The sequence below is a fragment of the Serinus canaria genome, chromosome 1A, assembly GCF_022539315.1.
Source record: "Serinus canaria isolate serCan28SL12 chromosome 1A, serCan2020, whole genome shotgun sequence".
Classification (NCBI taxonomy): Eukaryota; Metazoa; Chordata; class Aves; order Passeriformes; family Fringillidae; genus Serinus; species Serinus canaria.
In genome coordinates, this window is record NC_066314.1 from 67,087,894 (window position 1) to 67,111,859 (window position 23,966).

The window sequence follows — 23,966 nt, forward strand, 5'->3', positions numbered from 1 at the left end:
ACTCAATATGGGTTTGGTGATTCTTGGGCATCTCAGACTCTGCCTGGGACTGGATTGACTTCTGGAAGTGTCCAGAAGGGACAGAGTAGGGACATGACTTCAGATTGCCTCCTCTCCCCATGCTCTGGAGTGCAGCTCTGTGCACCCCAGCATTCGCCCTCTCATGTGTATCATGGTTTTTTTCCCTCTTCAGGCCTGCTTGTTCCTTGTTTTTCCCCTGCTTTAACTCTCCTCAACACCTTGTGTGCAACACCTTAGGTCTGCTTTTCAAGAACAAGCAAGCTAGCTGACATGTTCCCTCCTCAGCATGGGGGTATTTTGGTGACAGGTAAGGTAGTACCTGTTTCACTTTGGTATGTGATCTGAGAAGCAGTGGTAAATTCTTGAAATATTGGGGATCTTCTGGTGGGAGGTAATCTGTAAATGTACATCTTTGCATCATCAAGATAATGAGTTCAAATGAGGGGGAAAAAATAAAACTGAAACACTACTGTGCAATTTATAACCTCTCTGAATTTTGTTCTCTTGCTGATAAGTGTTTCCTTCTGTTCTCTCTGCAGGTCTCCAGGTGGTTTTAAATTCAATTATCAAGGCCATGGTCCCTTTGTTGCATATTGCCCTGCTGGTGCTGTTTGTCATTATTATCTATGCCATCATTGGACTGGAGTTATTCATGGGGAAGATGCATAAGACCTGCTACCATGTGCAAGGGGGACTGATAGGTAAGGGCAACACACACAAACATCCAAGACTTTCAGAGGGAGGCTTTTCCCATGTGTAACAGAGCATTTCTTCTGGCACAGGAGATGGGTGGCTGTTGCTCAGTGTTTAGATACTTCTTAGGGATTTCATAATTTCTCTGCTGCAGACTGAGCTACATGTGAGACGGTGTCACAGAAATGAACTCCTCATATATTTTATTATTAATGTCATACACAAATGCATCTTTGTTTTAAGCAAGTATCATTGTAAAGGAACACATAATTCAGGGCACTGCATTTTCATTTTTTAGTCACAGGCTGAAACTTTTGTTAGAAGTGCAACCAGAAAGAAAATAAAATTATATTAATGGGAAGAAACTTTTTTACATCAAATCCATTATGAAACTTATTTATTTCATATTATATGCAGAAAGAAATATTCACATTTCAAAACAATTGCACTGTCACTCATGTAACCATCTGTTAATTTTAGTTTGATTTATTGATCTTGAACAGCAAATATTTCTCATGTGGTAGAGGATATCAATGCCTAGTACCCAGTTCAGCTCATAAGAAAACAGTGTACAGCAGAAAATTTTTTCAGAAGTTCTACATTTTCTGCTTTTATAATGTTGGCAGATTTCATTTTCTGGACGTGATGGTAGAACTATAATGAGCTGTCACTGTGGTTTGCATCTTTAAAGTGGGTGTATTTTTCTCCATTCTGTCTGGAAGTATTTACATTACAGCATCTAATTCTGATATTACTGTTTCTGGCATTCTTTAGTGATCAGAATGTGATCACAATTTTGGAAAATTACATTGTTTACCATATAATAAGATGAGAAGCAGACATAATTTCCCACTCCCCTATACCTTCATACATACCTGCATCTGTTAAAAATGCAGCACTAAGATCTGAAATCTGTGTATTTAAAAAAATCATGTTGCAGAAGTTACTGTGCTTCTAAAAATGTTTTCTGGAGCATTCTTTATATACCAAAGCATTTAGTTTGCTTTGTTGTATAGGTTGTCAGGTCTTCGAAAACACCTGTACAGAATAAGGGGTGGATAATCAAGCAGCAGTCTTGGAGTTTCTGAGTGCCACTGGGCTATTGATAAAATACCACACATCATCTAAATGCCAAAAGAGCAGAGCCCCAGACACTCCCTGCTGTAATTCAGCAGTGGCCCAGTGCCACCTCAGCCTGTCTCCTGAGCACTGAAGCCTGTCTGCTGCAGGGGCTCAGCCTCCTCCAGCAGTGCCAGTGCTGTGCCTCCCAGATTAACCCAGATGCCAGGTGGCTGCAGTAGGAGAATGCTGGCCACAACACACAGCCTAATGAAACATGATAGGCTTGATCTGATGTTGCCTGTCATGTTGAAAGGCATGAATTCTTCCTAGCAGGAGGGTGTGCTTTGGGGGAAGAAAAGTTCATCTGTGTTTTGACTATAAAATTTGACAGCTTGGCTATTATTTTTTGCAAAGAGAAAGTGAAGCTCGACAGCGAGCAGGTGCCTGTGGATTCCTGAGAAATCTGTCAAACTCACTGCAAAATATATTTGTTGAAATCTGATATCCTTCACTTGCTTCTCAGTGTGCCAAATGGTTTCCTTCAGCTGTTTTCTCCCCTTCTCTCCTTTAAGATACACCTGCAGAAGATGATCCATCCCCGTGTGCCCCCCAGTCTGCCCACGGGCGGCAGTGTCAGAACGGCACCGAGTGCAAGGCGGGCTGGGAGGGACCCAAGCATGGCATTACCAACTTTGACAATTTTGCTTTTGCCATGCTCACCGTGTTTCAGTGCATCACCATGGAGGGCTGGACAGATGTGCTCTACTGGGTACGTATCCGAAAATGCCGGGCTGAGTCCTGCTTGTGCTCGCAGCTACCTTGAAACTTGGGGGCTTTAGCTTTCTTGCTTGTTCTCTAGAGTGAAGGCATGGTTGCTAGCATGGAGCTTGAATTAACTCAGCTAACTGCTCAGTAAAGTGGAGGGGTTCTCTGGTGCAATGAAACTAAATGTAAATGTTGACTTTCCATTGATATTTTAATTTTTAATTATGGCAGATGGCTTATTGATTTGAAGGTTTGCAATGTACCTTGGTTGAGGAGAAAGTCATTGAAAGACCCTCTCTGCAGGAGTGAAACATCTTGTACATCTCCAGATTATTGATGTAGAAGAATTTGTGACAGACAACCATGTGCTCTACCCGTGGCATTTGAGTTACAAAGGCACTACACTGATCAGCTCATAGATTTTATAAGAAAGACCTCACAAATTCCAGCAGTGCTCCTGATTATGGCTTTTGTCATAGAAGAATTTATTCTAATGCTATTAGCTCTGATACTGCTATAAATCATGCTCACATTTAGACAAAATATGATATCACCTGTAATATAAATGGAGACTCATCTTGTCCTGTAGCCTAATTCTGCGCATTTCAGCAGCTTGAGTTTGTACCTTTTAATTCCTAATGTATTGGGAAATTCACTGCAATACAATATACTGCTGAAGTTACTGTCAGGTTTAGCTTTCACCAGTAAATCAAAGATAAATGGGTTTCTGGATGCAGCTGTGGCCATCAGCTTTTGCAGCAGTATGTCATGACCTAGGGCTTTCATTCATACATAGCAGGACTGTGCTGTGTAAGACTGACCCAGACTCACACCAGCTTGTAAGTCTGGCATGTCATGACACACCTGGATCTCCAGATGGTAGGATGAGTTAAAATGCATGATGCAGTTTGACTTGAGAAGGCTCAAAGCACACAGAAGGATAATCTGGGCTGAGGCAGCTTGCACTGTTAGTCAACAAGTTTCTCTCTTACACATGAGCCCAAAGCTGCCTTCTATCCATAAGTGATTTAGAGTTTGCAAGAATTCCCTTTGAAGATTTAGCTTATCTGCAAAAGATGGTCTCTGTGTGGAACAGCTAGAAGTTGTCTCTTTATCTTCTTAAGCTTAGATTAGAATAGTGCTATAGCTTCCTTTTAATGTCTGATATAAAGGGCAGAGATCAAACCACAAGGGGAGTCTGGGTCTCAGAGAAAAAAAAAAGGCCAGTACTAGAAAAGAGGGTATAAATTAATAAAATAATGAAGAGCAGAAGTTAAAGTCAGAAGAGAAACTGGGCAAAATTGCTCCACAGTTCAACTATGGCTACATATAACATCCCTGCCTTTTTCCCACATTTAGCTCATGTTTCTCCATGCTGTGTGTGATGGAGAGGATTTATTTACAGGGGAAATGAGAGAGAGTAAATGATATTAGAAGAAGAAGAAATGAAAATATTTTTGGCCCTGTATACTATTCACAATTGTGAAACCTCTCCACAAGTTATCATCAGTTTCATGTGCTATGAAAGACCCTTCCAAATTGCCACCCTTTAGGGCCCATGTGTCATTTTCATGACTTGATATGAATCATGTTTAGCTCATTATCAGTTATCTAATAACAGGAGCCAAAAGCATATACTCACTTCCAAGAGAAGATTTTCTAACATGGCTGCAGCAGACAGTCTGATTTTATGGTGTCCCTGCAGCAAACTGGGTTTTAGTTGTTGGCTTTTGTTTGGTATTCAGCCAGCTTTTTTTTTTTTTTCACTGATTTCCTGAGCTGTTCTTTTTTTTTTTTTCCCTCTGGAGACAGAATGCTGAACTTAGACCTTAAATTAATACAGATGGCTGGTCATTATTTTTAGGGGCATGGATATGGTGAGCCTTTTAGATAATGGCATTGTTAGAATGCTTGCTTTGGGAAGAGCAGAAATATTTGTTATCATCAGTTTCCAGTTATTCCTAAACAACACTGCAAAAGATAAGTGTTAGCACTGCAGAAAAAAATGCCAGTAATTGAAGGGGAAGGAATTTATTATATAAAGGAAAAAAAAGTATCACCTGTATTTAAAGACCACAAAATACAAAATTTGAGTAAACACCTGAACACCTGAGCTGGCAGACATTCTTGGTTAAGCTGTTGGAAAACAATCCTAAGAGTACAATTGTCCCATCTGACTTTTGCCTCTTTGTGCTATATTGACAAAGCAGGCAGAACTCAGCTCTGATCAGTGTTTGCCTTTTGGTGAGGGAGGTCCTGAGGTGTTTCCTTCTGCAGAGGGGTCTGTGCCATGCTGGGGGCAGGTGTTGTTTGGGGCACCTACTGCAGGGCACACCTAGGAGGAGCACTACTGCTTTTATATTTATATGTAGAAACAGCCTCTAAACACTCACACTGTCACATCCTGTCGTTTCCAACCATGTCTGTTGTGGTTTATTCAGTCAGATCTAGAGTCCATGACAAGGGTATTTCAGCTTTTTTAGCCAGATCAAAAGGAAGAGTACTCTGGATAGTAAAGGATAGAAAAGATGCAACATTTCAGTTGCTGGAGGAAGAATTTTAGTGAGCTAGGATACAAACATCTACCTTAAACTTACTGTGAGCCACTGTTTCCTTACTGCAGTCTGACTCATACACAACTTTATTTCCCCAGTCTTTGCATTTTGGCTGAGGAAGAGTGGACTTGTCATAGACAACCCATTGGGAGCTGCATCTCCACAGGGTGCAGAGATAGGAGGCTATTCTCTTATCAGCTCTGAAAAATCTCCTGATACCACACTGAGGTCACAAAAATTAAATTTTGCTTTATAAGGGAGTAAATCTGCACAGTTATTTAAATTAGAAATACAGAGTTTGTTGTCCATTTTAAACTGAAAGATAGAAAAACAGTGTAAGAAAATTTTGGCTGCAAATAGGACAGTTTTGCAGAGAAAAAATTTAGGTGATGATTTTCAGAGGTCATTCATTATACTTAACAATGTAAGCTAATGAGCTAATATTTAAAAGTGCTGAGAATTCAAAGCTCAAGCAGACTGTCAAGTTCTTAGCTCCTCTTCAATTCAGGGTAGATAACAAGGTTTGAATCTGAGGTCCTGCTGGGGTCAATGGTAAAATTCTCATTAATTTCAAAAGGTCAGGATCTCACTTTGTATTTTGCAAAATCTTGATCATGCTGTTCAGATTTCTCACATGCAGTCATAGTTCAATGTGAGGACTTACAGATGCCTAATCAGGGCCTTGGTATCTGTTGAGATTAGTCTTCCAAGGACATATATGCAGATGCAGAGAGTTTTCTCTCTTAAACCTGAAAATGTGCGCCTGACCTAAAACTCAGCAGAACAACAGATAAAGCTCTGGGCTGAATTACTTGGCTGGAAGTGATGAGTCAATGGAGCAATTCCCTTGCTTTGAGCTTTTCTATAAGTGCTTCTCAATTATATCTTCTTCTTTTCTATTAAAAAAAAAAACCAACAAAAACAATCCAACTTTTGATGAATTCTTAGATCTCTGCATTCCTCTCAGTGGGAATGGAGGGAGCTTAGCACATTTCAGCATGTTGCTCCGAAAAATATAGCAGTCATTTCATGAAAGCAATGTCTGTCCTGTGCCACAGTTTGCAAGGTTAAAGCTGCATGTTTGAAAGTTAGAAAGCTGTGTGACATGCCAGAAGCCCTAGACTCTTAATTCACTTAATAGCTCTTCAAATTTTAACTTCAGTTTCCTTCTTCTTCTTCCTTCGTGCTTCCTTGTGCAGCCTTTCCACCTGTGCAGGGAAGCCTGTCTCCTCTCTCATGGAGTACTATTTCCCAGCCTGTGATCCACATCCTCACAAAAAGATAATCAGAGACAGGAGAGCAATAAACTTTTATTCCCTAGAATGACTTGACATCACTAAGATCAATATACTTTCCAATCTCCTCTCTCCCTCTTAGCAGATAAGACTTGTGAGTAGATTGGTTTCTTTTGAAATGGGAAAGAAAAATGTTAGGGAAAACAGGTTAACACTGCTATCATGGAAGGCAGGATAATTACTTTAAAAGAGCCAAAATTTTAATGTGAAACAACTATATTGGACAGGATGAAAATCTGTGCAAAACAGCCTTGTTGACTATTCGCTGAAGAATTGATCTTGGTTGAAGGGAGTGTTAAGTGTTTGTAGAAACACATCTCCTGTACTGCCTCAGTCTTACAAGTTTATTTTGTCCCATTAAGGCATCTTTGTCTCACGAGTGCTCAGTCCACAGAACCACTGAGCAGACAGGTATTCTTGTGATACATCTCATTATAACTTTTCCTGTGCATTCTCTAAGGATTTGAGGTTATTATTCTCAAAACTCTCCTTAATGTATGATCAGCCAGCATTAGCAGCTCGCTTGGTGCAAGTACCAAGGCCCATTTCTGATGACCCATCCATCTTGGAAACTTCCAGCAGCAGATGAAAATCCAGATGTTGCAAATTGAATCATTTGGTATTTTGTAATCAGTCTCTGCTGCAGTCCATTATTTTGTATTGTCTTGTTGACTAAGGAGGAAAATTAATCTCTGAGCAGTTCCTAACATAGTGTTTAAATATTTGTAGGCATTGCTTGTCTTCCCTTAATCTTTTTCTAATCTGAGGAGATTCAGTTCTTTCCACCTTCCCTAATGGATCTTCTTTTTAATTATTTTTAATCAGCTTGTTACTCTCCTTCAGGGGAAGCTTTATTTCTGAGTTAAACACAATTTGGCCAGTGCCCTGTCTCTAGAAAGGTTTTCATCTTTGTGTGAAATGTGCTCTTTGCAGCTGGAGACCTGTGACACTGCATGCAAATCTATCCACTGCAGCCTCCGTTTTACATGCCTGGTCTCTCCACTGCCCTGCATCTAAGCAATTTTACATATAAATGAAAACAAAGCACAGAGAAATTGCAAAACACAACCAGATATTGTTGTATTGGGCTTTTCACATTGCTGGGTAGTGGAGATCCTGGTCCTGAGTTTTTCTGCTTGCCCCTTACAGCTTGAATTCTAGGATTGAGTAATTCAGCTTGATCTGCTTGAAGATTATTAATAATGAGCAACCCTAAGACTGCCATCAGTTTTGGAGTCTTGGCTCAGACCCATGTCATTTGGAAAACACTTCAGAATACTTGGTGGAGTCTCTGAAAATAACATGCAGTGCCTCCAGGAACAATTTACCTCAAGGCTCTAAGTATAAACTTAAGAGTGTGGTATTATTATAGATGGACTAAGGCCAAGCCTGGATGACATCCAGGACACTAACCTGTCCCTAGAAAAGATGTCCAAACTGGCACATAATAAGTTGACTTCCTCCAATTAAAAAATCCTTGTTAGTCTTCCCCAGCTCCTAGGCAAAAAAATAAGTTAATAATCTGGAACAGTGCAGAAGAGCCACCACAGGGCAGTGAGAGACACAGCTCAGTGAGACTGAATCAGTGTAAACCTTCAGGAACATCTCATCCCCAGGGACAGCAGAGAGAAACACTTATAGATATAGATATACATACAGGCTGTCCTGGAACTTCCCTCCACCTCTCAGTCTTTGAGATCATACTTTCAAGAGTCACTAAATCAGCTTGAAACATGGGCTTACAGTCACCCTTACAGTTCCCATCATGAAATCAGAATGGAACAAATTGAACAACAGATGTAATTTACTTTGCTGACAGCATTGACAGATTCTGTGAGCTTTTCTCACCCCCCTCCTCCAGCCTGTTGCAGCCAATGAGGAAGATGTGAGAAATTCAGAGATATTGCCACAAAGTGGAAGACATTAAACGCAGAGCTGCAACCCCCAATTTTTGCCAGCTGTGTTTTTCCTTCTAACCCTTTATTCTTGCAGCACTTAAGCTTGAATTAGTAAGGCTTTCCACAAAAGAGAATGATCTGATTCTAAGAATATATCTGTCTACATGTTTCCATGGTGTTTATTCCCCACCCACCTCCTCCCCTCCAAGAAAATGCCGGGCTTTTATTGTTGTGGGGTTGAGGTTTTTTAAATCATCTTTTTGGCAGGGGTTTGCATGAATGTGAAAAATTTACAAAGAATAAGCATGCAACTGTGAGCAGCCCATCACTGTGATTGCAGAGGTTATTTCATCTCCATCTGCTGTAGCAGTGGTGGGTAAGGGGAGAGGGGCCATAGTTCAGAGCACTGAAGGGTCACAGCATCAATGCACTGAAAAATCAGTTTACACATTTAATTTGCATAAATGCTGGCCTCAATCTGTTTTCCTTTTCCTTGTTAACAACTGTGCATGCAACTGTAATGGTTGCTGTACCACTGACTTGCAAGTGAGTAACAGCAGTGACTTACTCATTGGCACCTGCCACAAAAACCTGCTGCTGAACATTTGTTCAATACACTTGTTGTGTGAAATGAAGTCTTTATGAGCCCTTCAGAACTCAACTTTGGACTTCTCAGCCCTCTTCCTCTATATAAAAAGAAACTCTCTAATAAAATAAGCTTTTTTTGGGTTGGTTATGGGAGGTGTTAATAGAGACCCTCTGCCCAGTGCTCCTGTGTAGGAAGGACCTTTTAATAGCCCTGTCTTTCTGTTGCCCTTTCACTTTTCTTTCTTCTTTTGTTCTTCTTTAGACTGTACCCTAATTGCTGCTGTCTAATCACCACAGAGACTGTTCTTGTCTTTAATCTTTAATCTTTTGTCCCAGAGCTATAAAATTAAGAGCTAAACTACTGGGACATTTCTACATGACTTGGGATTTTGAGTGCCTCTGTTTGAGGGTGCACTTCTTGAGCCCGACCGCCAGTTTTATCAAGAAATGATGACTGATGCCTTCTGAAAAATACATCAGCAGATTTTTTAGCTGTGGACCCATATCTATTAGACAAATTCACAAATAACAGACTGGTTCATTACCCAGATCCTGGGAAAGAAAAAGACAAGGAGATAGGCCCAAGGTCAGAACACAAGCCATGGGTATAGAACCATTTATTAAATTATTGTTTATTTTGAGTTCAACTTGCTTTTAAGACAAAGGGCAATACAATTAAATCTTCAACAGTGTTACTGTGCATATCAAGTCCTTCCTGCCTGCAAAGAGAATTAGTCCATTAATATTGGCTTTGTTCATTGGTTTCAGAGGCATTAATGCCTGGGCAGGATTTGAGGGCTCAATATGATGAGTTGTCATAAGGGTGTAGTTTATCTGCACCCATGGCCCACTCTAGAATCGCCTCCTTGTAACTCCAACCCTCTGAACTGAACCCAAACTGGAGACCTAAAAAAAAATTTAGCACATCTTCCAAAATACACAGACACCAGAGTGTAAAATGAAGGGTTTAGAAGTCAACCAGAGGTATCAGTCTTCCTGCTGGGAAGGACTTGTGGGTTTTGGTGGATGAGAGGCTGGACATAACACAGAAATGTGCACACAGCCGTGTCCTGGGCTGTATCCAAAGCACTGAGGGCAGCGGGGGAAGGAGGGGATTCTGCCCCTCTGCTCAGCTCTGGTGAGACCCCACCTGAGTGCTGCATCCAGTCCTGGGGCCAGCACAGGCAGGACATGGAGCTGTTGGGATGAGTGCAGAGGAGGGCAGTGAAGATGATCAGAGAGCTGGAGGAGCTCTCCTGTGAGGAAATTATGTCATTCTGTGGAAGGCTAAGAGAGCTGAGGTTGTTCAGTCTGGAGAACAGAAGGAGAGCTCCAGGGAGACCTCCCAGTACCTAGAGGGGGCTACAAGGGAGCTGGAGAGGCTCTCTTTACAAGGGCATGTAGTGATGGGACAGGGGGTGATGAATTAAAATGGAAAGGGGAGAGATTTAGATCAGATATATGGAAGAAAATATTTACAGTGAGGGTGGGGAAACTCTGGCACAGGTTGCCCAGAGAGGTGATGGATTCCCTACCCCTGGAAACATTAAAGGTCAGGTTGAGCGGGGCTGTGAGCAGCCTGATCTTATGGAAGTTGTCTCTTTTCATAGCAGAGGGTTGGACTAGATGGCCTTTAAGGGTCCTTTCAAACCCAAACTGTTCTGTGAATATTCACCATAGAGCATCGAATCTATTAACTTTTAAAGCACATCTAGAAGAATCAGTCAGGGTGTTGTGTTGATCTTGGCTATGTGGTGTTGCTTATAAGACTCACAAAGAAAGGAGAAGGGGCAGTTTTGTGTCAGTAGTGCAGTTGCAGCTCATTCAGGCTCTTTGATAATAACTTCTCCAGCAAACCTCTAGAGCTTTTACAGTATCCCTGAGTGCCTATCAGACAAAGGTTTATTATCTGTGTGCTAGGAGCTCTAGATATTGCACATTTTATTGAGAATTTTGGGTGTGATTTCACAACTGGAAACTGGATTAATTATCTAAAATGTAAAATTTTCCTAGGATTCCTAGATTCTGAACTGGATACGGAAGAACTTGGGATATACTGATCAAGTGCAAAAAAATAATTGACAGTCTTCCCTTCACTTTTTAAAGAAGGTAGTGATTATCTACAGCTTACAGGGCTGTTTTTCATAATCTTTACTTTTAAGGATTTAATTGACTATGGAAATCAATGAATAGTGTGTGCTTTTATATTCCTGTGCATGCAGCAATCAGGACTGTTCTGATGTAGCTGTGGAAGAAATTGCTATCAGTCTGCACTGAGATAAATAGAAGCATTTATAAAACAGCAATAGTTATACAGGCAGAAAATCCTTTCTGGATAATCAGCCATGCAAATGTAAACACAAAATAAACAGAGATAGGAAGGGATAGCCCAGAATTCTAAGATTAAATGAAAGTTTTATATTTGGAAACACACCACCATAGGGGATATTTTTATGCTTGAATTGAATTGAGCACTTTATTCTTTTGGAGTGAATTTCCAAAGACTTTAAAGGGCAAAAAGGTTTTTACATAACTGAGTAGCAGTAAGAGATGGAACTGCTGCAGTGGCTGTAATGAAAGAACTGTGGCTAAATAGCCTTTGGGCTCTTGGATGACTTTTTCAAAACCCAGCCTTTTCCTTTTAAAGGGGGAAAAAAAAAAAGCTGTACACACTTATGTGGGAATAAGCAACTTACATAAATCTCTGTGACTTTTATCTCTGGAGCTCTGAATTAAAATCCTGATTAAGTCACACGAGTCCAAACAATTTTTGGAGATCACTCCATGGCATTTCTGTAAATTGCAAATTCAGTCTACAAGCACCCATGTAATCAGTCACATGAGAGAAAGGAGAGCCTTCATGGCCCTTCTTGGCCCCTCTGCTTTGGCAGAACTCTGCAGGTGGATTGATGGCAGGAACCTCCTCTGAGCAGATCCACTGTTCAGGAACTATGAAGAGCAGAGTATTAAACAGACCAAAGTAATATCACTATTGATGGCAGCTGCTGAGTACAGAAGAGCTGGGGAAAATGATCTGTCAGTCATCTGTAACAAGCAGGATGGATCAAGAGCAAGGGCTTGGCACAGCAGACTGCAGGATGTGTTTGTGGAAGGTCCTGAAGACCTGCTCAGTCTGGGCCTCACATCTTGAAGAGCCCAGCCTGGCTCTGTGTCTGGCTTGTTCTTTCCCCACTGGTCTGTGTGACCCAGACAGCTTCAGAGCAGACAGAGTGACCTGAGCCACCAGTGAAAAAAACCAACTAACTTCTGAGGGAACAGTTTCAGAGGAATTTTTTACATCCTCAGAGTGCAGCTGTTTCAGCATGCTCTAGAATGTGAGTTGCTTTATCACTTTGCAGTAATTGAATTTCAATATTTCACTTTTGGTTAACATGTTCCATGTTAAACTGAATTGAGATGCATTCAATTTTTTTTCTCTTTTACATATTAAGCCTGGAGAAAGTGAGTGAGGTGGCAAAGCAAGAGTTTTATTGGAGCTTAGAATTTTTCTTTGATGTAAGGATTTCTTGCTGTGTAACTGATGTTTTTAGTGGGAGTTCAGAATCCCTGTATTGCCAAACATGCTGCAGAGATATGTAGCACCCTCAAATTTTCACAGAAAAACAGAGAAGTCCCTCAAGAAAGCACAAAAATTACAGGTGGGATGGGAGGATGTATAAATGGTAGCTTCCTGATTATTTTTGTTTCCCCTCCCCAGCTGAACTAGAGATAGTTGTACTAACAAAATTTAATATGCTGAGATTTTGTGAGCAAATCCACTCTTTAGATAGCTGATTTGCCATGATGATGCATGTCCCTTTGGAGCACTACTGGTTGCTAATAAAAGTTGCCACTTTGTGAAAACAAAGGCCAGTAACACTGCTGGGATTTTTTAAGTGAAGGGAGAGCCTAATGTTTTTTTTTCCTCTGTTTGGAAAAGTGTGAAGTTAAATGGCCTTTGCCATCTGTCGTACAGTAAACTTGGGTGAAGGGCATTTGAAACCACAGATTTAACTAGGACACTGCCAAACATTCAGCATTGCCCCTCTAGTGCTGAACAGGGTGTTGATTCTAGGTTGGTGCTTGGACTTGATCTCCAGAGGTCTTTTCCAGCCTTAATGGTTCTGTGATTCCCCATCTCTCCAACAAGTACAAACTGCTGTGCTGGAGAAGTATGGGATCAGAAGCATTTTCAACAGAAAAAAACTTGCAGTGGGAAACAGCTCAGCTGAAGCATTGTGTGCCACAGACATTTTGACCTGCTGATATTTGAATGCAAGCTGTAATTCTCTTCCTTACCCTCAGACAGAGACTTTGTTTTTTATAGTGGCTAGGTCTGATAAAGAACATCAGACTGTAAAAAACAATGTGCACCCCAGGTGAAAACAGATAAAATATGAATGAGGAACTTTACTAATGAGTGAAATAATGTTGTGGAGTTCAGCTCATATACTGAGAGCTAAAAAACACAGTGGAAGGACTCAGTGACAACAGACAGTCAGTATCAGTCATCTGGGACTAGATAGTTGAAAGTTTGGTCTTTTTCTATGTTTCTCTGACTTTATACAGTCTTTCCCAGCTGATAAAATGTGCATATCCTTGAAAAGGGGCCTGTATTTAATGAGTGATAAAAATGTGCTGCTATAAAAAATAATTGTGGCAAATTCTACTGGTAGCAATGCACTTCCCTCAAACTGCATGCAGCTAAAGGAAACATGGTTTGCTCCATGTGACAGCAAAGTGGCATTCCTGTATAACTTTAGAGAAGCTCATATGAGCTATCTGACATGTTTTCACTTTGCCATCAAGCAGTGACCTGGTTCTGAGGCAGAGCTGATCTCAGCTCCCACCTTGCTCTTGAGCAGGTAGCAGCAGGTAGGACCCTTCTGTGGGACTCCTGCCTTTGCACAGTGTCCCCAGGAAGCTCGAGCCAGTCAAGGTGTATCTCCTGCAGGAGTGTGTTCTCTTATGGCTCTGGAGATTGAGCCCCTGTTTCCAATTGTCTTCTGTGCAGCGCTGTGTGGGGAAGCTTGGTCACTTCTGGAGACTCTTGTCAGGGAGATCAGGCAGTGTAGCAATGAGCTATAGATACACCAAAAGCTTTTAATTAATAAGTTATGTTTCATCTGGATCAGGGCAGGTGTACTTGGGTGAGGACATTTATAGCATATTCAACACCTTTGAAGACCTTCAATCTTTGTTAGGAGAGGTGAAGAAGGAACCTCTGCAGACTCCCCATTCTCGGATCTGTTTGCCACTCTTCCTCTTCTGGACTCATCTTCTATTGCTGCAGTTTCTTTGATTCTTTCTCAAGGGTTCTCTGTTGCAAATTAATCTTGATGTTTCTGTTGTCCTCATCAAGGCAGTCCTTTCTCAGTTAATGGCTCCATTTAGCTCCTGCAGAGAATTCTGTACAAATTGCCGATGTTTCTGCCTCAGAGTGAATTTTTAATTTGCTCTTTCCATCACTACAATGCATACAGAATGATTGGGAAACCAAGCTAAACATTGAAGTCCTCCTTTTTTTCCTACTGTTCTACTATTTTTTTCAATATATGTCACATCTTGCCTGAATTATTCATTTTTATCCTAGAGTAGTTCTACAGCAGAATAACCTGTCTGGAGCATTCTCTGTCTTGGTTCATGATCCCTGTGCCCTTGTCTTCACCCAGCTCTGTCTTGTCTTTCTCATGAAGACATTGAAAAAAGTTATAGGTATTTATATGTACCTAGAGAATGCACATACAGAATTTGTAAAATTCCATATTTGAGGTAACACAGTAAGTAGAGCCTTAAAAGCTTGGAGAAGACAACTTAGTTTAAAATTTCCTTTTCCATTCAGTACTTCAAAATAAAAGAAATGTGATTGTCAAAACAGGACCAGCTGATCAAGTGCTCCTTGTTCCTTCGACTGTCATCTGTTCAAACTGAAGCTGCGTTGAACTCTCTGGTGTCTCCTTTGCATCCATCTGATAGCACCAGCTACAAAATGTGAATTTAGGAACAGTTTTAAGGAGTGACTGTGGCTTAGAGTCCCTCTAAGATTATTAGGGTGTTGATGCTTAGCGAGAAATTCTACCCAGACTAAGAGCAAAGACATCTGGAGGCCTTTGCCTGTGTTTTAAGCCATTGTTCCTAAGTCAATAAAACTAAGTCTAGCTTTTTTTAGTTTTTACAGTTTTTCTTATTATAAAGTTAGGACTTTTTGTAATTTTTTTACCCCCATCTCTCTCTCTTGAGTCAGCTCTGAGACCTTAATTTCCCACTCCTTTTCACCTGTCCTAAAGTCTCAGAACATCTGAAGGACTATTCCAGGTCAACAAGGTGATAATACTTTTCATGATGCACTCAAATTTATAGATGGAAATGCTTAAATGTTTTTTGTCATTTTTTAGTCACTATGTACATTAAGCATCAATTTTTTCCTGAGGAATTTCTGAAGATTAATTCCTAATCATACATTCCTCCCAGTTCTGTGCCCCAGCCTATTCAAGCAAAGCACTTGTGCATATCAGCTCATTTCCACTGGTAACAATAATATTGACCATTGGCCTCAGTGGAATTATTCATTTATGTGCCTTAAATTATGCACACACATGATTGCTGGATTAAAAACCAACCAAGCAGAGACCATTAATTAGATTTTACATAATGGAGGATCTGCAAGGTGGAATCTGCATGCTTATGTAATAATGCACTAAATCCACCTTCTAGGATATGTGCTGGGTAATAGGAAATATGATCCTTTCCTTGCTCCTTTTCTGAATGGTGAAGTCAGATGAATGTATGTTGTGTCTACAACTTACTTGAAGTGTATAAGGAGGGCAACCAGGAATTTATCAAGTAAAAGTATGCCTTATTTCATGTCTTTATTGACATGATACACAGCAGCCTCACACCATTCAGGCTCCAAACAAACCAGCAGATTCAGGAGATGCAGGATTTCACTGCTAAAGAAACAATCTCATAGTTTGCCCCACAGGTTGGAAAAAGTTGGTTTACTGAGCCTATCATACAGAGAAAATAAATTTTAATACTGTGTCCCTTGTAACTCAACCTTTAATTCTGTGTCACCTCATTGATATATTTCTGGGTCTTTTTTTAAGCATTTACAGATTTGTAAAATTAGAAATTGCAAATAATAAGCAGCTTCCTTTTTAAAAGCAGCAAGGTTTACAATACATTAAAAATTCCATAGTTGATATATTATCACAAGTATTACATAAAAAGCCCCATTACAACATAAGAAGTGTACAGTTTAGAGATCAGATAAAAACATAATGTACAGAACTCATTACCAGAGCTAATGACACTAAATTTCTGCATATTTAGAGGTTGATATATTCGTGTCACAGTCTCAATAGTCACAATCCTATTACCCACCTACAAGTTAAGACCAAATGAGACAATTCCCAGATGTCTCAGATCTCTAAGCAGAAGCTGAGAGAAAGACAGGAGTCAAACCTTCTCATCACATGCCCCCTGATAACTCCCAAGAGTTTTCAAGATAAAGACTTAAAGTACTTCAGAGCCAGGAGTTTTAAGCCCAAATCTGGTCTGCAATTGAGAAGTTAACCAGAAGATATTGTTTTGTTGAGCAAATTTTTTTTTTCTCTTTGCAGAGCAGCCTTAAAAATCCTGCTGTCACCAGTTATGGTTGTTAGATGTTGTTAGGAGGTGCCAACAATATAATTTTTCTCATTTAGGATGAATATTTTGTTCTTCATCTGTTTCTGCTGATGCAATATATCTAGCATGAGGAAGGGTAGATCTTTCAAAATTTTGCTTCTTCACTGGACAGATGTACGCAGACACTTCACAGGAAATTCACCCTAACTCAATTATTTCAGAAGATACACCTGGATTTATGACACCTTTTTTGTTTCTCGACTGTTTGAGTGCAAATTTCAAAAGCAGTGAAGTTTCAGAAACAAAGAAAAGATTTAATGAAGTCAGTGTGAAGATACAATGGAAGCCAAAGAAAATAGTATAAGAGTAGGAGTACTCTTCTTCCCAGGTCACATAACCCTAGTCTGATATGTACAGTTTACCTCCTATCTATGATATGGATATTTTTTCTTTAATATTGTCAACTAAACTGTAACTGTGAAGAGTAAAGCACCATTCTTTGTTTATTGTAGAAATATATTACATAATAATATATTATATGTAATTATTATACTTATATAACATAATTATTGTATAATTTTAATAATTATATAGAATATATTATATATTTACTATGTTTTATTATTTATTTATTATGATTGGAGTTGGACCCAGGTTCTGACTGAAAAGCATGGCAGAGGACATTTTTCCCTCACAGTGCAAAACTGTGCATCATCTTATTTAAAAAAAAAAAAAAAAAAGGCAGTTTAAAGTTTTAGTTCCATGAAGTTATATGTGAATGAAATGCATTCACCCAAATATTCATGGGCAGAGAAGGAAAGAGGAGGTGAAAAAGGAAAATTTATGTTTGAAGCAAAACCTCTTTGATCAATGATAAATATCCCAATCCCTCATCAATACCTGCATGGCCCTTTAGGCATCCCCTGAGCTCTGCCTGCCAGTAGCCTACTATGAGATCTTTGATCTGAGCTGGGGAAATGACTTCTACACATCCCAAAAGTTAGGAAGGTGCTTAAGTAGTGTTCCTGAAAAAGATGGTTTTCAAAACAAAGTCTTCAAGATGGAGGACAGATTTAATGACAGTTAAGTTATTATTTCTGCTGTCTCCTGCTCCCAATAATCTCCAATTTTAGATTGTCATAAGAAACCCTTGGTTTCAGGTAGAGATCTTCCTGCTGGCCATAGCCATTAGTTTTGGCTAGGTTGTTTTCTGAGGCAGTAAATTCCACAGATGGGTTACAGAAAATAGCATTTCTATGCAAAATTTCCAAATTTGTTGCCCTTTAATTTTTTTTACATATGCTGCTCCTCTCAATGAATGTTACTCTGTGAATGGTTATACACTCCCTTATAGAATACTACACTTCATCATGGAATACTTGTAGTACTAGCATTTTAAAAAGTGTTATCACACCATTCTGTAGTCATTAGAAATCAATTAACAATTTATTTGAGGAACAGAAGCCTAGCCCAGGTGCCCTAACTTACTTTCCATTTAGCTGCACCTCTCCAGTACTGTGCCCTGAACAAGGCAGATTTCATTTTTTATTCAGCTTACTGCTTTCCATTGACTGATTTCCAGCTGCCCTTTTCTGATGGATTAAACTTTTCCTGTGACCCTCTGTTGTTTTTGAGATACATTCACCACAAAGGGTCAGGGTGTGAGTGTGTGACTTGTAAAGTCAGCAGAATTTAGTGAATTGTGCCTACCCCTCCCATTAAGTGACTGAAAGCTTGTGCCTGGTGATGCTCAACCACTCTGGTAAGAGGTTATATTATATTGTCTTTGAACTATTGGTGCCTGTGTAAGGAATGAGACACTTGCAAATGTGCCAGACTATTATCCCTGGGAAAGAAAAAAAATGACCAAACAACCAATGCATGAATGTCTCCTGTGGCCTTGCCAATGTGATTTTATCTGTGTCTTCTGAAGAACCAGAAGAGGGAGGCACAAAGGTCTATTAAGAAAGACTTTTATTCTTGGCCCCTACTGAAACTACTGATAGTAATTGAGATCACCAGAATACAGAATTAAAACCCTAGTGTTATTTCTGGGTGATTGCCTGTACCATTGAGAGAAAAGCCTTTGCTGAAATGCTACAGGCATGAGAGCAGTTAAGGGTGCTTGGCAAAGATGGAGCTCTTCCAGCAGACCTTGTATATGCTGAAATAACCTCTTTTTGTCATGAAACTGAATGGTTTCTTTGACAGCACCCAGTGAGGCAGGGTAGTTTCCCACTTTGCAGATTGGAAAGCTGAGGCATAATGAGCCAAATGATGTCCCCACAGTGCCAGAGAGAGTATGTAGGAAATAATAATGAGAAGGAATCCTTAACTCCAAGCTCTCTGAGAGATGATGCATGAATGCTCTGAAATGTGCCAACTTCCTCACTGTTGAGAGTAGTGACATGTAAGTGTTGAGATGTGAGCTGTGATAGGTTGGGCAGTTTGACTCAGAAAGCAGAATTATTTCCATAAATGACAATCTGCAGCTTCCCACTCATTCTGAGCTTCCAGCTGATGTAATTGTTGTTCCACACATGCTGAAGTTGGCATCAGGTTGCAATCACCTGGACTGAAAGTTATAATTTGGACCTCAACTGGGTGATATTATAGTCTTTGTTTAGAAGTGTGAATTCAGAAGATGATCTACCTTTTCTGTTGGGATTTCTAGGGTTAGTAGTAAACACTCAGGGAGAAGTGTTGCACTCAGGCATAACAAAACTGAGCTGTGTACCAGGAGTTGTTCATCCTGGAGAGGTAACCAAGAACTGAGTCAGTTCCTGTTCTCTGGGGGCAACAGTACAAAATTTATTTTGCAGACTTCATTTTCTGCATTCAGGAGAGTGCAAATGGCAACACTCCTGGCTGTTATTGTTTTGAGTAAGCCTATTCCTATTTTCCCCTCCCCAGCTTTCACCAAACCTATTTCTCTGCATTTCTCCTGCAGCTGTTTTCCAGGAGCAAGCAGTAAGCTTACTGTTTCCTTACTGCAGGGAGGTTTTAACATAATTTAATAAACATTATATGATCATATAACATACATTCCTGTCACCTGGGGGTCAGTCCCACAGCAATAATCTCACCTCATAATAATGGAATAATCTGACCTGCTACTAAAGAAAAAAAGACATGAGAGCACCAAACATAGGGAAGTCCAGCAACAGAGGCAGACTTTGCTGTCTGCCAAATACTGCCTGTTTCTCTCTTCTTGAGAAGCTCTTGCTGTCTCTGCCCCTCAGCTTCTCTGTTTTGTATATAAATGTGCAATAAAAAGGAGATGAAAAGCTGACCTCTGAAATTTTCAGTCTGAGAAGTCCCAAATGCTCTGCTGTACCAGAATGCAGGTCTGCTTTACAGGACTAATTTGTGCTGATGCTAGCTGGTACAATTGTTATGCAATTGTGCAGGCATGGGAATAACAGAGTACACTATATTCTAGTTAGATACTTTACCAGGACATGGAGGCTTCTTGCCATCTGGAAATTTCTTCATGCCAGGGAAGGTTTGTCCTTCTCCTGACATGAATATGACCTCTGTACCTGGCACCCTGGCTTTTGTCATTACAATTCTCTTGTACCACAGCTTTGAGAAGTTCTACTTTTCCAACTGACTTTCCAGCTGACAAAAAATCCCAAACTGATGATAGATAAATGCCATGCAGCTCAGACTTTTTTATCACTATCTATCATAATTAGAGGGATGTCAATTCATCATTGTGCCCACAGTGGTAAATTCTTATGGTAGTTTTTCAATGTCATCCATACTCATTGATTGTGCAGATTGCTCTAAATAGATATTGGTGTTCTTTGTAGGAGAGAGAGGGTGTTAAATCTCATTTCTTTACTTAATTCCAACTTGGGCATTTACATTTTGCCTTCCTGGTTTCCCAGCTGGGATCGCAGGTGAGTTTTTTTTGGTTCCATCTTTATACTCAAGGATGCTTTGTTCTCATTAGAGCCCTGATGTGCAGTAGACACCAGGGGTGCTACCTTTTGGTCACATGGGATGAAATGTGGCTTGCAAGCATGAAGAGTCATTTGTATGATTTATAAACTAACTGAAAAATCCTGCAAAACTATAAAAAGAGAAGAAGTTCATTATGCTTAGGGAATGTTAGCAGCTCAGGTACTCTTCTGCCCACCAAATGTCTTTATCCTGTGAGGAAGGAGCTGATGAATAGCTTTCACAGAGACAGATTTTGAGCTAATTTTTAATGGGTCAACTTCAGTCACAGCTGAAGGAGCCCTGAGATGGAGTCTAGATCAGTCCCTTGACTGTGGACTGTTGCCAGACAAGAACTTTAGTGACTATCCTTTGAAAGATAAGTGGATAATGGGCTTCCATCCACAAAGAACTGATTATATTAGTGTTACACTCCTGCCTTGCCTTCTTGAAGGTCTGAAATTCCTTTCCTGAAGGAATTATTGTGAATCTTGAGTGAAATTACCTCCCCTGAAGTGTGTCTCATTGCCTGTGTATGGAAAGAGATTTCTCCTGTGATTCTAACAAATGTTTAGGTTGCAAAGGAAAGAGCATTTTCCTGGAAAGAGAAGACAAAATTTTCAAAAGAGTGGAAAACAAAGCAATGTAGATTTCTTTATGCCTTTATGTACTTTAAATTGTGCAATTTATGTTCATAAATCAATGTAGTGCTCCTGAAAATGTTAACCACCATCTGTTTCTTTGATGATGCTATTTCTCTGGATTCAAAGATAATTGTTTATGAAGAAGGGACTCTGGTATTTTTGATACCATTATGAAAGTGAGATTCTATTAAGGTATCCAGCAACTTTCCAAAATTTTGAACTTTAAAGGATGCTTCAAGATGAAATTGAGTTTATGTACTAGATGCTTTTAGAATATATACAAGATCTTATTATGGGCTAGAACTGGGTCTCACATAATACAGGTTCTGGTGCTAAGATAATTCCCCTTGCTTCATGTGGAGATGCTTGAAGTAGTGTGAAATCCATGTCATTCAGTTTGCACTCTCAGCTTCTCCTAGTATTCCGTTGAGGAGGAATTGTGTTTAGATAAGTGACAAAAGAACTTTAAGACAAGTGACTTCAAGACAAGAGAACAAATCTTGTGAGGAAGGTTTAGAAACACTTGACCAGGTCAGAACATGGTGGGCCTTGAAAAGACTTTCCTCGAAAGAGCAAAGCTACTGCCCTCACTGTGGTAAACTGTGAAGATTTACACAGAAAGGTCAGAATTTGCCCAGTTCTCACCTGCTCCTCTCTGAGGTACCTGTGCTACACGTGGGAAGTAAATGTGATCTGACAGTACACTGTAGCAATGACTACCAAAAACTAGAAGTATTTTCCCTGACAGCAAAGGGTCATATATGTGAGAAGCCAAGTTTAGAATTCATGGGGTGGACCCTTTGTGGTGTTTGAAGTAAATTCTAAAAAGTAAGTTCACAATTTTGACCATCCAAGGAAGTGCCAGTAGGACACATTGTTATATCTTAGGCTGTATTAGTCACTGACTAATAATAGATCAGTGAGGAAATAGATGAAAAAAAACAATCAAAGGAGTGGTCACATCAGAAAGAACAAACAGAAACATTTGGTATGATTATGTGTAAACCAACCACAGGCTCTATTTACAAACCTTTCCATCTGTTTCTTTGCCTAATCATTTCTGCTTTCCCTCTCTGTCTTCTAACTTTCCTTCATCTTTCCAGATGCAGGACGCTATGGGCTATGAGTTACCATGGGTGTATTTTGTCAGTCTGGTCATCTTTGGATCCTTTTTCGTTCTAAATCTGGTTCTTGGTGTGTTGAGCGGGTAAGCTGACAGTTTTGGTGTCCTTTTTCCAATGCTACAGGGCAAGACTCCATAATAAGGGTTCTTCCCTGTCACCAGGATACTTTCAGAGGGATTAAAAATCTGAATCCAAGGAAGCTTCACATCAGCCCTGAAATACTTTGACAAAATGTTCAAATATTGCAAATAACATACAGGTAACAAAAGCGGTGTTATTCCCTGACAGAGAAATTCTACCTCAGGGCCTTCAAAATTATTTATGTCAACCTGTCATAAATTTCCACAAAACTGGCTATTGAAGAACCTTTCTGCTGGTGACTTGGGATCTCTTTGGCTGGAGCCTTGCAGTGCTCAGAATCTGAGCTTGTCTCACTAATTATCATTCCACTCTTCCAGGTCAATGATGCCATAGGAAGGGACTGGCCCTGGATCTATTTTGTTACACTAATCATCATAGGGTCATTTTTTGTACTTAACTTGGTTCTCGGTGTACTTAGCGGGTAAGCAGTACCAGGAAAATGTTTTATTATTGTTTATTTTTAAAAATTTGTATTTCTATTCCTACTCTCTGGTTACCAAAACAACGGTCAGTGGCTGGTTGATCTGAGGAACCTTAAGAGAAGGCCTAGGATATTGCTGTGCCAATAGCAAAATGCAGCATTTCCAGTATCACAGAAGGAGTCTTTAGACTAAATCAAAGGAATATAAGACAATTTTTTGTCTGTAGGACATTTCTCTACCTGTACACTGTGGGAAGAGGACAGCACTGTGCTCCCCTGTGGGCAAAGCAATCCATGCACCATAGAAGGGGATTATAGTAGAATTTCTGGAAGAGTTAGCAGGACTGAAGGAGGAATGAGACCATGAGACAAATCCCTTTATATCAGTAGGATGAGATTCCTGCCAAATTATGTCTTCTCACAGGAGAAATTTTCACATTGTTTAGAACATCTAAAGCACAGCCTACCAGGAGACTATTTTCCCTGGAGAGAGTCTTGGGCATGTTTCTTCTTCAGTAAGCCCATCTTCTCTATTGTGCAGATTACAAACTTGGCATGATGCAGGAAGAAAAGACCATTTCCCTCTTACCTTTTCCAAGGATGAACAGAGAAGCAGGAAAAGTCCTTTTAGTGTTTAGGCATTTTTAAGACATACAGACATTTTGCTGCATTTCAGTTCTGCAGCACAACCCTCGCTGCAAAGCATCATTTTAGTAGCTTTGATTAAAAACAATGGGTATTGTCCCCAGTAGTTAAAAACTTTACTGCCCCTGGGGAGACACATAATTAAAGGAATCAAGCCAGCAAACATTCCTTGCAAGATTAAAAAAAAAAAAAAATCTTCTAGGATTAGGCTTCTAGTTCCATATTCGGGCATGACTGGGGGCTACAGACATTCTATGTACATGGATAAATATGGTATGAGGACTTTTATGCATCCTCTTTTTTGTTTCTACCATCCTCCTCTTTGATGAGCTCTAAATGAGTTTGATTAGGGCCTGTACCTGTTGCCTGAGTAGGCAGCCCTGAAGTCCTTTGTCTTTTGATCAAAAGAGAGGGATAATTATCTCTGAGCAGGATAGAGGACTTGATGCCTCACAGAAATTATGTCCTCGTTACTTGGGCCAACAAGATAGGAAGGGCAGCAGTGGGACTGGGGAAAAAGATCTACCTTTGGCCATCTGG

At 40.0% G+C, this 23,966-nt stretch overlaps 1 protein-coding gene across 4 annotated transcripts in view; it reads left to right on the plus strand.

Annotated features, from left to right (window-relative positions):
* The window catches only part of CACNA1C (calcium voltage-gated channel subunit alpha1 C), a 458,270-nt gene that overhangs the window by 289,723 nt on the left and 144,581 nt on the right, over window positions 1-23,966 (plus strand). For 3 of the 4 annotated variants that reach the window (XM_050984223.1, XM_018919792.3, XM_050984221.1), the window contains exons 6-8: window positions 561-722; window positions 2,349-2,545; window positions 22,678-22,781. In XM_050984223.1, coding sequence (XP_050840180.1) covers window positions 561-722; window positions 2,349-2,545; window positions 22,678-22,781 — 463 coding nt within the window. Of the gene's footprint in view, window positions 1-560; window positions 723-2,348; window positions 2,546-22,198; window positions 22,303-22,677; window positions 22,782-23,966 lie in introns of those variants that run through there. The other variant, XM_050984222.1, reaches the window with a different exon arrangement.